Source organism: Aulostomus chinensis, chromosome 11, assembly GCF_037954235.1.
Source record: "Aulostomus chinensis isolate RoL2024-O1b breed Wild chromosome 11, RoL_Achi_v1.0, whole genome shotgun sequence".
NCBI classification, from domain to species: Eukaryota; Metazoa; Chordata; class Actinopteri; order Syngnathiformes; family Aulostomidae; genus Aulostomus; species Aulostomus chinensis.
The window spans coordinates 26,477,347-26,491,940 of NC_141330.1; the positions used below are offsets into that span (position 1 = coordinate 26,477,347).

Here is a 14,594-nt window from a genome sequence, read left to right on the forward strand (position 1 = left end):
TTGTGTTTAACTTTATTAGGAATGGTGTTGGTTCATTGATGAAGCGACCGGACTGAGGACAGGAGTGGAGAGGAAGAGAGAACAGGGACAGGACAGAGAAGACAAGGGGGAGGGGGGAGACAAAAACAACAACAGCAATAGCAGAAAACAACAACAACAACAATAAAAAAAAAAAATAAAAAAAAACATGGAAATGTTAACAGTTGAGGAAGGAAGCTTCTGGAAGGGGAGGCAGGGAGAGTAAGCCAGCTTGATGGGGGACTGGATGGTAGACTGGTTCATGGAAGGGGAGCGCAGGCTGGTGTAGCAGTAGGGGATAAAAGGGGGGGGGCGATGCAGGCGGCGGTTGGAGCAGAGAGATGGAGCTCTGGTGGATCTGAGGAAACACAGAGAGACTGAGAGACACCAAGGCCAAACCACTGCAAGAAGTGATGGTAATGACAGTTCCAAAATGACAAAAGACAAAGTTTACTGTGTATTGTTATGATTTAGGCTGCTGGAAAATCTTCCTTTTAAATGTGAGCTTACAAATTATTCCGTCATCACAAACACGGAGGCCCCAAAACTTGAATCCATCCTGATGAAAGAGACAGGTAGAATGAAGGGCGCCTTAAATGACTGGCAGTCATTTCTCAGGGCAGCAGCGTCTGAGTTCAGGCTCAGCAGCCTGCTGGTTCAGTTGAATCAAGAAATAAAGAGGAACTTCCTCAGCCTTCTCGTTTGCGATGACTCATATTTTCAACCTCCAAGACTTCCTGCTGTCGTCTGTCAAGAATCGAAAAATCATAAAAACAAAAGGTGTGATGTTTTTGTTGATGCCGTTTATTCAAACTAGTTGAACAAATCTTTGGCTTGGAAAGTCAGATATAAATGATGATCTGTGCTCTGCTCAGGACGCGTCAGTCGCTGCTGTGAGGGAGGTGCTGTCTGCCTCCTGTCAGACGATGGTTTAATGGGGTTGAATATCAGGCTACACATTTGTGAATGCTTTTCCTGTGAGGAGAAAGAGCAAGAGAGACAGAGAGAGACAGAAACACATCCACAGTGGGGGCAACAGTGCAGGGGCAAACACACCAGTGGGGGCAACAGTGCAGGGGCAAACACACCAGTCAGGGGAACACACGCTGCCACAAGTGAGACAGTGTCTAAGAAAAGGCATTGTAGAAGCTCTACCAGCAGCCAGGATGAGCAGGTCACACACACTTTACTGACTCAGACAAGTCACTGGAGAAGGCACGTGGTTTTCATTCCAGCGGCCAAATATGTCAGTCAAGGTGGATTAGAAAGTTCACAATGTGGCTAAAACCGAGAGATTTTGCGTTGCATTTGGAGGCAAATCAGAGCCGTTTACTGTCGAAGAGAGGCGAGAAGATTGGACCCTATAATGTAGGTCTCCTTTTTATCATAATGTGCCGATGCGAAGATCATGGTCATGTGTTTGTTGTTGTTGTTGTACATCATCAAAACTCTGTCCTTGTTGCTGTCTGGGTTGCTGTGGTTGTAGTACCTCCTGACATCAAGTGGCAGGTCTTCAGCGTGAGGAGAATTGAGGTTTCCAATGGTGAAGTACATAAACTGCCTTTTGTCTGTTATCACCGGGAGCAGGGGCCAGGGTCCTCGGTTCCAAAAGTAGTGAGATCCGTATTCGCCCTTTGTGGGGTCACACAGAGCCACCATGTTGTTGTCCAGGCAGTTCCGAACATACCACACCAACAGCCTCAAGCCGTGTCGAGGGGGGGGCCACCCAAACCCACTCTCCAGCAGTTGGTCCTCTGAGTCAAGGGTTTGCAGAGCAGAGCACAAGAGGACCGACAGCAGTAACGTCACACAGAAGAAGGAGTGCACCGCAGGGCCACGCGCCATGTTGCTCTTACCTATGAAGAAAGACCAGTCCCAGTGTTAACAAGCAATGCATCTTCATATCCTGCCAGAGTTCAGAGATTCGCTTCAGAGGGGCGTCAGGAGCGAGCGAGCAAGAATCTTACCACCTTCTCAGACAATTCCTCTTCACTCTGAGGCAGCACTGCTGCTTCTTTCACTCCATTTATGATGAAAGAGGAAGTGTTCAGGTTTCACAGCTGGTTTCTGCAGGGTCGAAACTTAAACCTCAAAATTGTTCAAGTGGAGGCCTCAAACTACAAGCTCCTGTATGAAATTCTAAAGTTCTGGATATGTAAAATTGCATGGTCATTCAACTGAGCTGAGCCTCTCTCCTCCTTTCTGTTAAATCCTTAAGACTTGATGAGGAGGCTGAGATGAGCAAATGGGGAAGAAGGCAGCCGGCTTGTCTGAGAGTCAGAGACTTGCTCACCTCATTTCACTGTGGCAGTCCCACCTGCACCTGACTTCCCTCTCTCAGTCCCCCTGCGAAGTGCAACTTGCAGTAACTAGTCTGATATTTCTGAGGTTTATTTAAAAATAATGAGGATCGGGCAGACATCCTATAACTCCCTGGCAGGAGGTGGCAGCATTCCTGAGCCAGCAGAGAACTGACAAGAGCCAGTCGATCCCCAGGTTCCACGGCCGCAGTGCAACTGTGGAGCCTTGGTCTTGAACTCGGCGAGCACCTGGGGAGAGCCGCGAGACCTGTGACAGCACGCCATCAACAGTCTACTGCCACCTACAGGCAGGAGTGCCAACAGCACAGCCTGGTTCCACCGCACCTATGAAACCCCTCCAGCTCAGGTGCCCCCCATCAGCCTCCGTGGGGAGGATGGTTATTTTCTCCACCACATATTTTCTCCACTCATGCCATCTTTGAGTTTTGAGCTTATGTTCTTTTTTAAACAATAAATGATTTCTTAATTGGCTTTGCTGTGTGCAACCCCCTCCTCTGTCATGGCCGTGCGGCTCAGCTTGCGACACCACATTCACTCACTCACGGGTGATGGAGGACCCTTCAGCGACAGCCGCTACGCCTCCTCACATCCCCTGTTCCAAACCATTTTACCAGGTACACAGCAAGTGTGGTTTTCCTTCATGAAAGACCCTGGATGTGGTTTCCACCATCAGTAACGTCCAATTGCTGATGTCAATTCTGTCTCATGGAATGAATCTGCATGCACTCATTGCCTCAATCCGTCTGGATGATTAGCTGTGCATTAACTACGTAATTTATGTATGAGGGCACTTATGATGACCTGAGCCTTTCTCCACAGATTGCTGTGCCACATCTCATTTGTTGTGAATGGCTGGTGGAGTCCCCCCAGAGCAGCCGCTCCTCAGGCCGCCAAAAGGAACTCGAACTCAAACAATTGCATGTCTCAAACAAATAAAGCTGTAATGAAGAGTGTTAGAGGGGAAAAAAAGGAATGCAGGGAAACAATAAGTGACCTTTGCTTCTGTAACCTCTCTCCATCTTCGGAGTATTAAGACATAATGAAAAATACCATTTCAATTTAAGATCCATTTCTCATTTCAACGTGTGTACGTGTTGAGTCAGACGTACAGCAATCAAAACATTGTGTCTGGCAGGAGCTTTTAGTCATGCAAATCAGTGTGAGCTGTCTTGAGAAGTAAACATGCTTCTCCTCCACGTCTGTGGGTGAAGAGCCTGTTTACCTAGAAGAAACCTGATGTGAAGCACGAGGCAACAAAATAAAACAAAGCAATTGTCTCATTTCTTCCTTTCTTCATGAGTGGATTAGATCAGCAGGTCTAGAGGCAGCGTGACGGGCTCTCTAAACCCCACTCCTCTTTACATGTCCAAGCCTGTTCCTGGTTCACACCCTACTTTCGAGTCCTACACAACGGTTGAAGAGATAGAGCTAATCTTATTCAGAACAACCCAGTGACAAGATCAAACTTCAAACAGTAATTAATTCTAAATAATGGTAGATTACTCCTCCCAGACTGAAATGACTTTCATGCCATGCAAATAAGTGTCATGGAGTGGACTGAGTGGTTGATGATTGTAAAAAGTGGCTCCACTTCCAATAAAGAAACCTTTTACAGACAATAAAGATGTTCTGCAATGCAAATGACAAAGTGGATGGACTAACAGCACTACATAGCCGGGGGGGGGGGGGGGGGGGTCTTAAAAACATAAAACAAACAATGAACTGCTTTATGGTCAAAAAATGCCACGAGACCCTCAAATTTAAACCGAAAGAAATTTGGACGCTGTGGAAAAAATGTGCAGTCGTTTCACACGAGGCTGAATGAGTTCCTCTTTAATTCATCCGGATAAAAACAAACCTTCGAGCAGACTGGAGGTTTTTGTTTTATCAAGCTGAACTAAAGAGGAACTCATTCAGCCTCGTGTGAAACGACTGTCGGTTTCAGAGCTCATCGGTCTTCCTGTCATTATCTGCTGCAACAGTCAAGGCTGACATTGAACGGAACATTTACCTCTAAAATGTTCCATGTGTTGAGTTTAGGAATACAAATATAGTCACAATTATCGGTTTATAACAATTTGAAGCCTTATCGAATTATGTTTTATCCCAAGCAAATGGGTATAAGTGTGTTTATAACTCAGGAAAGATATTTACAATGTTCCAAAAAAAATGAATAAATAAAAGAGACAAAGATCAACTGATAGAAGATTTATGATCGACTACATGGATGCCAAGAATTATCTTTCCAAGATGTACAAAATACCAAGAGATCATATAAAAGCAAAACATAATCTTCTCCAAGTGGAATTTCAAATCAGGTGTAAAACTAAAACAGGGAGACTGGGAGAACATGAACAAAGCAAGACATAATACTCATTCTAGGTATTTGAGGGAGGTTGAAAGGACAATATACACAAGACAGACAAGGTTCTTCATCGCACCAGACAGTGCGACTCTGCAGGTTCCAGCGCCGGGTCCACAGAGGACTTCACTTCCACTAATCTCCATCCAGCCCTCAACCCCTGGACTCAAAGACCTCTTGTGTGCAAATGCTGTTCTTAGTTCAGTCCAGCGTTTTACAGTCATTCGCCAGCAGCTCATACAGAAACTGGGACACTCGGGTCTCAAAACCTCCCTCTGAGACTGGGTACTGGACTTCCTCAAATACATGAAAGTAGTGGAACGTAAAAATCTCCCAGTCTGACTGGTTGATGACCATCATGACTGGAACCAACTGGGACTGGATAACAGTACAGCATCCATACCTGACGGAGGCCTCGGCATGTCCTGATATCACTCAGGTGAGCTTGTTGTATTTAGTTAGCTACTGCTGACAGCTTGCTCACTTAGCAGTTTGGCTAACGCTAGTTAGTTACAACATAGACACAATAAAGATAAACTTCAGCCTCTGTGGCGGCCGATGGAACAGCTCAACTTGTTGGAGTCAAAGGTGCACTCAGCCTTGTTTACATGGCTTCAGTGTGATTTCATCTTTGTCGCAAATCATAGGCGTCTCCCCTTGACCCGCTAGCTGCCTGCCCCCTGAATCCACTATGAAGAAGTCCGGTCTCTGGAGACGACACAGGGCTCACAAACCGCGAACAAACACTGAGTGCACAGGATGCACACATCAAGATAACAAACCAGGTTCCAGCCAATCACCGACAAGATGGCTGGGGATGGGGGGAGGTTTAGCACGCATGCGTACATTGGGGAATAAGCAGAGCTGATTGAGAAGCATAGTTGCTGTGACACTTGGAAGCCATTTTTCAATGTAATAGTTGATTCCTAGCTTACTCTGTAGGTCCTAGCATCGATTCCAGGAAGGACAAATTCTACAAGCAGTGTCTTTCACATAAGCTCATAAAATAATTTTCAATATATCAGCGGTAACCCGTAACCTAACAAAATAATTTTAAACATCTCAGCAGTAAATCAAACTAATACCATAAAGATATTGTATGAAGACTTAGAATAGACATTTACTCAGATATTGTATGAAGACTTAGAATAGACATTTACTCAGCGAACAGTTGGAGTTTGCTTGCTCATCTTAGCTTACGCAACAACGCTTAGTCGCCTTTAAGTAGTGCAGCAGTGTGCCAGCAGACCCAGAGACGGAGCGAAATACAGTACCCTTGCCTTGAGGAATAAATTCAGTGGTGGGTTAATCTTGGCCTTGAACAGGACTCTCCATTGACAGAAGGACTGTCACAAAGAAAATGCATCCATGACACTTAGTACAATGAACTTTAGTTTGTCACATAGGTACTGTGTAGGGAAGCACTAATATATACATACACACATACTGTATACACACGCGTACACATCCACACACGCGTACACATCCACACACGTGTACACATCCACACATATACACGCACACAACACATGTACACACACACCTCAACACATGTACACATATACACACACACACCTCAACACATGTACACATATACACACACACACCTCAACACATGTACACATATACACACACACACCACAACACATGTACACATATACACACACACACCACAACACATGTACACATATACACACACACACCACAACACATGTACACATATACACACACACACCACAACACATGTACACATATACACACACACACCACAACACATGTACACATATACACACACACACCACAACACATGTACACATATACACACACACACCACAACACATGTACACATATACACACACACACCACAACACATGTACACATATACACACACACACCACAACACATGTACACATATACACACACACACCACAACACATGTACACATATACACACACACACACACCACAACACATGTACACATATACACACACACACCACAACACATGTACACATATACACACACACACACCACAACACATGTACACATATACACACACACACACCACAACACATGTACACATATACACACACACCTCAACACAACACATGTACACATATACACACACACCTCAACACATGTACACATATACACACACACCTCAACACATGTACACGTATACACACACACCTCAACACATGTACACGTATACACACACACCTCAACACATGTACACATATACACACATACATACATGTACACATACACACACACGTATCATCACCTGCTTTATGTTCAAAGTCAGCGTGTAGAGAAATGTAAAATGGAGACAAACAGCAAAGAAGGCAATGATCTGTCCACTATTCAACAACGTGGGTGGTCAAATACCTTGAAGACTGGTGTGAGATTAAAGGCGTACCTTTAGGACTCTGGACTGTGTCGAAGGAGCGCGTGAGTGACGGTTTTACAGGTTTGTCTGCCACCCTCAGGAGCAGGTAGGGTGACGTCTGGGGCTTCAGCAGCTCCGTTGCAGGACGAACCAGATTGTTGGGACCAGTTTGTGTAAGTATGTTGATGGCTGCACCTTTAGTTCATGCCCGTCTTGGAGAATTCATTGTAGTTTGGTTTATCATTTTGGCCTCGGTTCACCATGAAGACGATGCTTCGCGCTGTATACATCGTATATCACTATATCCTGAATAAGATGAATTGCACATTGGTTTTGAACTTCTCTAAGTCTTTGAGTCATTTTATGTTCCTCGACTGGGGTGTAACACAGACTGTGGCCACCCAGGGGAAATGGTACTTAATCTTAATGCAGTAAAACAACACAGAGGCAAATGGCGATAAACTTAAAGTATTTGTATACATTTTGGAAATTGGCTACAGGGATAAATCATAACTGTTTGGGGCTGTCATCACCTTTCTTCCCTTTTAAGCTGCTTCAGAGTGCTGTGGGCTGGCAGCGAGAGACTGGGGAGCCTCTTACCAAGCCCTCCGGAGGGGGGAGGGCCCAGCTTCCCCAGCTGGTTCCCTGGTTGAGGAGGAAGTGAAAAAAAAGCCCCGCATTGTTTTAAGGATGTTTCACGATGCGCCTCTTACCTGTGGCTCTGTAAGGGACCCTGTGTGTTTTCTCCTTTGTCTGAGTCGTGTGCAGGTGGCTGGCTAAGAAACCTCTTGCATATTAACTTACAAGCTGCAGGTGTGACCACTGCCAGGTAAGACACGCCCCCTATCACCTCCCCCAGTCTGAACATGGGGGAAGACCCCTGATACTGCTGGGTGTTTAGCCACACTGATGGAGCAGAACACCTGCTCATGTTGGCCAGACAAGGCTGGGTAAAGGTGGCGCATCAGCACATGAAGAGATGATATAATCATGAAACAGAGGATGGTGGGGAGTGAGAAAGTCTGTTTTAAAATACAGGGCAGTGAAACTTCACGAGTTCAACGGACATTTTCATTCATTTGTTGCCCGTCAGTGAACCGGCGCTGTTGGAGACGCTGGATGTTTCAAGAGCCTCTGAACAGTGTAAGTCCTCAGTCGACTCCCTGTGAACCGACTACTTTTATCATGTAAGTAGCTGTTTTTTAGCGGTAAAATCATTGTTTTTTTATTGTTATTGTTTTGTCTAAGAGGCCGACTGAATTTGAAATTCCCAAATTCAGAGTAGGCGTTCGATTTCTCCGAGGCATCCTGCCGATTCTCAGTGATGGAAACTACATCAAAGTCACAGAAGAGCTGAAACACGACATCCAGGAGAAGCTGGCCGCTACCATGCATGCGCATCAAGCAACACCAGCAAAGGTGGAGGACTTTGATGGTGTTGCAAAACACACCAGTGACTTCAAGATCCAGGGTCATCCTCTGGCTGGGAAGATGAGGAAGCATCGAACCCAAGCGCACCAGCTGGGTGGACTTGATGTCACTGTCAATGGTGGTAAACATGGAAGGTATGATACAAATGGTGGCTCTCCTAACAGGAAGATAGAGAAGTCAAGCAAAGGGAAAAATAATTTCCTGCCTGATTTTCTGGACGTCAAATCCAGAATCCAGAATCTTGAGGGAGCCCATCAGGTTCTGGCCCATGAAAAGATGAGGACAAAGCCTGATGGATGTGACCTTTGCCCTTGACACAAGGGAAATCTTTCCACGGAGCCAGGTTGGTATGAGTGTTTTGAATGTTTCTAATGAAGGACTTCATGACCTTGTGTTATGTTGAATAGTTCACAAGTACATGAATGCTTTGGATGCTTTCCGCCTGCTCGACTGTTTTTTAAATGGTGGTACTCAACTCCTCTGTGCTGCTCTTTGTTGATGCACAAATAGACGCCACATAGCCAGAGTGGCATGTGACACACGGTGGAGCCAAAAGAGAACAAAGGCCTGTTGAAAGTCAGGGAGAAAAGCAGCCATTAGTTGTTCAAATGAAAAATGTTGCAGAGTGTAATCATGGGAGGTGGAGAGACTGTTTACAACTGAAGGGTCGCTGGTTGGAGCTTCGCCTCGTGGAAGTGTCCTTGAGCAAGAACTGAACTCCTACTTACTCCTGATGAGCAGGGTGGCACCTTGCATGTCTGCCTCCTCACTGCTGTGTCAGATGTGCAGGCAGAATATGGCACAGTTGCCCTTTGACAAATATCCTCCTTCAACTGGAAAACTGCTGGTGGTCTTATTGCAATTTACTCTAAATTGACAGCTGCGGCCTACACTTCTATCTTCTTGATGGTTTTTCATTCGTCATGTGAATGTTATTTTAATGCACGACATGTTTTTTTCTAGCTGGCACGATTGTGTCCTCTTCTTCTGTTTGTCTCTCTGTGAGGATGAAACTGATCAAACTCCAGTGGGAATCATTTGCTTTGAAGAAAATCCTCAGCTGAATCCACCCGACTGGGAATCATCTGGGAGGGCAGCCTGGAGGAGGAGCAGCTCGCCAGCCTTCCTCAGGCTTCCTGTGTCCTCTTTGGACAGAGTCACTCTCTGCACCTCCACGACCCCAAGAACGGGAAAACATCTCTGCTTTGTCTAGCAGGTGACGCTAAACCATCTGGCATTGGCAAACTCAGTACACACACACACACACACACACACACATACTCTCTCTCTCTCTTCATATATAATTTATATATCTATTATATGTTATATTATATTATATTATTTATATATATATATATATATATATATATATATATATATATATAAAAAGAAGCAGCTTCTCATTCTAACTGTTTCTTTGGGTTGCAAAATGGTTTTCTGACCAAACTAAAGAGGTGTCCTTGAAAATTGAAACTTGAAACATATAATCTATTAAACCTACAAAAACATGTATAAACTATTCAAGCTATATGGAACCATGTACACACTATTAACATTATGAACGCATTTCTTAAACTAAATTAAAGTCTGTGGAACTAAACTGTTTTATATTTTAATGACTTTAGCACTGACAGTGCAGTATTTAATTACAAACTAAAACTTAAGGCCAAATTTCAGCACAATATTCTGTAACACACACACACGCACGCACACACACAAGTGTTTCCAACTTGACTTAACTCTTACAGTGTTGCCATTGTTTTACTTTGTAGTGAAGAACCTCCTCTTCAGAAAAACCTGTTGAAGGTTAAAAAAACGCATAGAAAGAAGAAAGCAAAGGCTCAAACTATTTAAATTTCTTAATTAATATCTATAAACAAATTGTTTGGACTGACAAAACTAACTGGCTGACTCATGTATTTTACTTCATACTTCATACAACTGCATTTGCTGCATTGATTGATCCACCACTGATCATAACACATACAGACACTTATCATTTATCAAACCATATCCATTCCTCAAATACCAACCTTGGGCTGAGCCCCGCCCACTCCTGAATATGGTGACAGGTACAGACACGCATTTGGTTGAACAGACACGACCTACCTCGTCACTAACAATGAGCACTTCAAGGAGGAACATCCCCACCCATCAGGTGTTGTCATGTTGCACACAACACAATCTCACTGCCCACACTGACATTCAGAGGCTTCTCTTTGTTTTCTAGTGTTGTGGTTTGTTTGAAAGACAATCTCTGTTTCCTGGGAGCAGAGAGCCCCAGCGCCCCCTGATGGGGGGGCTGTCTGACGGAACGTTCTCCAGCCTCCTCCTCAGGGGGCTCTCTGACGGAACGTTCCCCAGCCTCCTCCTCAGGGGGCTGTCTGACAGAACGTTCCCCAGCCTCCTCCTCAGGGGGCTGTCTGACGGAACGTTCCCCAGCCTCCTCCTCAGGGGGCTGTCTGACGGAACGTTCCCAAGCGCCCCCTGATGGGGAGGCTGTCTGACAGAACGTTCCCCAGCCTCCTCCTCAGGGGGCTCTCTGACGGAACGTTCCCCAGCCTCCTCCTCAGGGGGCTCTCTGACGGAACGTTCCCCAGCCTCCTCCTCAGGGGGCTCTCTGACGGAACGTTCCCCAGCCTCCTCCTCAGGAGGCTGTCTGACGGAACGTTCCCCAGCCTCCTCCTCAGGGGGCTCTCTGACGGAACGTTCCCCAGCCTCCTCCTCAGGGGGCTGTCTGACGGAACGTTCCCCAGCCTCCTCCTCAGGGGGCTCTCTGACGGAACGTTCCCAAGCGCCCCCTGATGGGGAGGCTGTCTGACAGAACGTTCCCCAGCCTCCTCCTCAGGGGGCTCTCTGACGGAACGTTCCCAAGCGCCCCCTGATGGGGAGGCTGTCTGACAGAACGTTCCCCAGCCTCCTCCTCAGGGGGCTCTCTGACGGAACGTTCCCCAGCCTCCTCCTCAGGGGGCTCTCTGACGGAACGTTCCCCGTCGTCCTCTCCCACAGCGTTAGCAGAATGGCCAAACCCTGCAATGTTCTGATGAATTGGCTGGGCCTTCCATCACTCTGGCCTGAAGCAGCAGTAGGAGTGAAGTAATGGCAATGTCATGGTCCTGCAGCCTTAAGAGGACCTTATTCGGGAGAATAAAGTGGCTGGTACAGCCATAAAGTGGCTGAGTGAGGGAGTGACACTTTGCCTTCATAGTTCTTTTTAATATACATCAAGGCAGGGGAACATGTGTTCTCCCACCGTGAATGGAAACGATTTCTTCTGGACCAAAACTGAGCTGTTGTAAAAAAGTGATGTCAGCGCTCTGACATGGCTAATTGACTCTGCACGTCTTTTAATAGCGATAATGAGAGATTAACTTCACACTCATAACGAGCTTTGCTTCCAACCACAAATCATCTGGGATGTAAAGCTTGAGCAGTCAGAATAGTCCGGTGTCTTCGGGACGGAGCCGGTGATGAGTTTTCTCCGGAGGTCACCGGGCCAGATTCACTGGGTGCAGTGGTGTCTGCGGACGACCTCTCAACCAGGCACATACGTGGAAGCGCAGTCGAAGCCGGGTGATGATATCGTTTAGCCCAATGTACTTGGAGCAGCTGGACTGAGCGTAGTGCAGAGGAGGACCTGATGAGGGCGCCGGTAACCTACGAAGCATACACTTGCAGGTCATTACTTGTAATCACACTGATCAAATATCAGTGGGAGTTTCATGCGATGGGTTTCTCGAGATGCACCGTGGCAACACGGACGAAAGAGAGGCAGCAGGAGTAGAAGTCCCCCCGAAGGCATCAGTGGACTAGCGCAAGAAATACATGGTACCCCGACGGAGGTGTCATCGTAGACATCAGTTTCACACGATCAGATTACATTATACGTCCTATACTGATACAGCCACCGCACATTTCCCCTCCCAGCTGCCTGCCTGCTTCCAGCCAGATCCCAGCCCAGGTCGGTGTTGGAATGTGTACCATGAAGCAGGCGGTCACATCCTTCAGGGTGGTGTTTCCTACATGAGAACCCACCTGGTAACGTTAGGTCAACAAAACTTGTTCATCTTAACAGTGAATTACTTCTACAGCGTTCTGGTGCGGTCACCCCCAGCAGAGGTCCTGCTGCCTCTCCTCAACTGTGCAGCTCCCGCCGGAGCACACGGCCAGCTGGCCTCCTCCTCCTCCTCCTCCTCCAGGGGAGGACATGCGATATTTGGAGTTCACATTTTTGCTTTCTCGCCACTGGAAGATGTAATGATCACTTAAGTGCATGGATCACACAGAGAGCAGGTTTGGCCTGCACCCTGAGCGTCGCACATTTTGACACAAGAGAGCCAATAAAAAACTAATGAAAGGGTCAAATTGGTCATATTGGCATTCAATTGAGGAGATGATTTGGTTCTAAAAGCAACATGCAGCCTGTGTGTGTCTGATGATGGCACCCCGTGTTCCTCCAGCAGCAGCTCCACCCCTTCATTAGATCCTGATTAAACGCCTCTGTCTTCGCCTGATGGACAATCCCATCACGACTCGCATTCCCCACCACCAGGAGAGACTGCATTTACTGCTGTTGTAGCTGCACTTTATCTTACTTTTTAAACTTTATCTTCATATCGCTCTCTCACAAGTCAGACAAAAAACAATAGAAGGCTCCTTTTTGTATTCCAGTTGTTTTATATTGTTACTCAGACAGGCCAAACACGTTCTTGGAAGGTCAAAACTCAAACTGAGACGAGCTTATCACCCTAAAACCAGATTGGAACTATTCTTTAACGGTTTCTCCTGCCTGACTCCACTCCTCCACACCTGGTTGGTACAGACTGAATAACCTCAACTCATCATGAATACACACCTATCAGAGTAGCCCATGGATTTAGATGCCACAGGACACAATACGTCAGGGCTCCTTGTAGCTTTACATTCACTATTAATCACTTCTGCAACAGAGTTTGTTAACACTGTGTGTGAGCTTCTTAGTCTGTTGTAAAGCAGCTTGAATGCTTTTACAGTTAGTGGCTGTTGAACCAAGTCAGCAGGTGTTGTTCATCAGAAAAAGTGGCAAATGAAATAAAAAAGAATCAAATAAAGGGAGAAAACACGGCAGTGAGCTTGGCAAAGTGGCGGAACAGCAACTCGTTACGATGACCTTGCAGCCAAACATGGAACCGTGCATCAAATTGTCAGAACTTGCTTATCATTGGGTTTCCATCTTAGTGGCATTATTTAAACAACATATACCAACTGTGCACGAAACCAAAACAACAAAAACTACATGGACAAACATTTAACAGTTGTGAGAGTGTGGACAGTATTTGACTAAATTTACCACCCAGTTACATCAGTATAAAATACTATTGTGCAAAACATCAACACAATGTACCTATATTTTAAAAAACGACATTATAAATAGCAGCACGGTGGAGCAGTGGTCCTCACTGTGGCCCCCATCAAGAAGGTTGTGGGTGGAGTCCCGGCTGCAGCACGGGGTCTTTCTGGGTGAGTCTCCATGTTCTCTCTGTTCCTGCTGGGTTCTCTCTGGTACTCCAGCTTCCTCCACAGTCCAAAGACATCAAGAGGGACCAGGTTAATCCAGACTCTAAATTGACCGTAGGCGTGGCTGGGAGAGCCAATGGTTGTCTGTCTCTATGTGTTGGCCCTGCCATGGACTGGTGACCTGTCCAGGGGGAAGGCTGCTGGGATAGGCTCCACCCCCACCACCCTGAACAGGAGAAGAGGGGGAACATGGAGGGAGGGATGGATGGATGGATGGAGGGATGGACATTATAAATATCTAGAACCAGGAACTTTTTTTCATAATTGATTTTATATGGAACACTCCTCCAGTGTGGGAGAGATCTTGTATTAGAAATACTTGAGAGTCAAAAATTATTTTTATAATTATTTTTATTACTATTTTTCAGTTTTTATACTTTTGTCAGATAAAAATATTTTTTGATTCTCTCAAAAAATATTTTTATTTTTTTCATAAAAAATATTTTTTAGAGAGAATCAGAAATTATTTTTATCTGACAAAACTATCCTGCTTTGGCCGAATTTCTTGCATTTACATTT

The 14,594-nt window shown here is 45.8% G+C and overlaps 1 protein-coding gene across 1 annotated transcript; it reads right to left on the minus strand.

Annotated features, from left to right (window-relative positions):
* Nucleotides 1–806: 806 nt before the first annotated feature.
* On the minus strand, nt 807–7,290 carry LOC147253883 (uncharacterized). Its single transcript, XM_086217421.1, has 2 exons — nt 7,119–7,290; nt 807–1,874 (listed from the first exon to the last, which is right to left on the minus strand). The coding sequence occupies exon 2, from the start codon at nt 1,861–1,863 to the stop codon at nt 1,348–1,350; it is 516 nt and encodes a 171-aa protein (XP_086073547.1). The 5' UTR covers nt 1,864–1,874; nt 7,119–7,290; the 3' UTR covers nt 807–1,347.
* Between the last annotated feature and the right edge of the window lie 7,304 nt (nt 7,291–14,594).

Excerpts from the sequence above, each read along its gene's own strand:
- LOC147253883 (XM_086217421.1), bottom strand. The coding sequence starts at position 1,863 with ATGGCGCGTGGCCCTGCGGTGCACTCCTTCTTCTGTGTGACGTTACTG.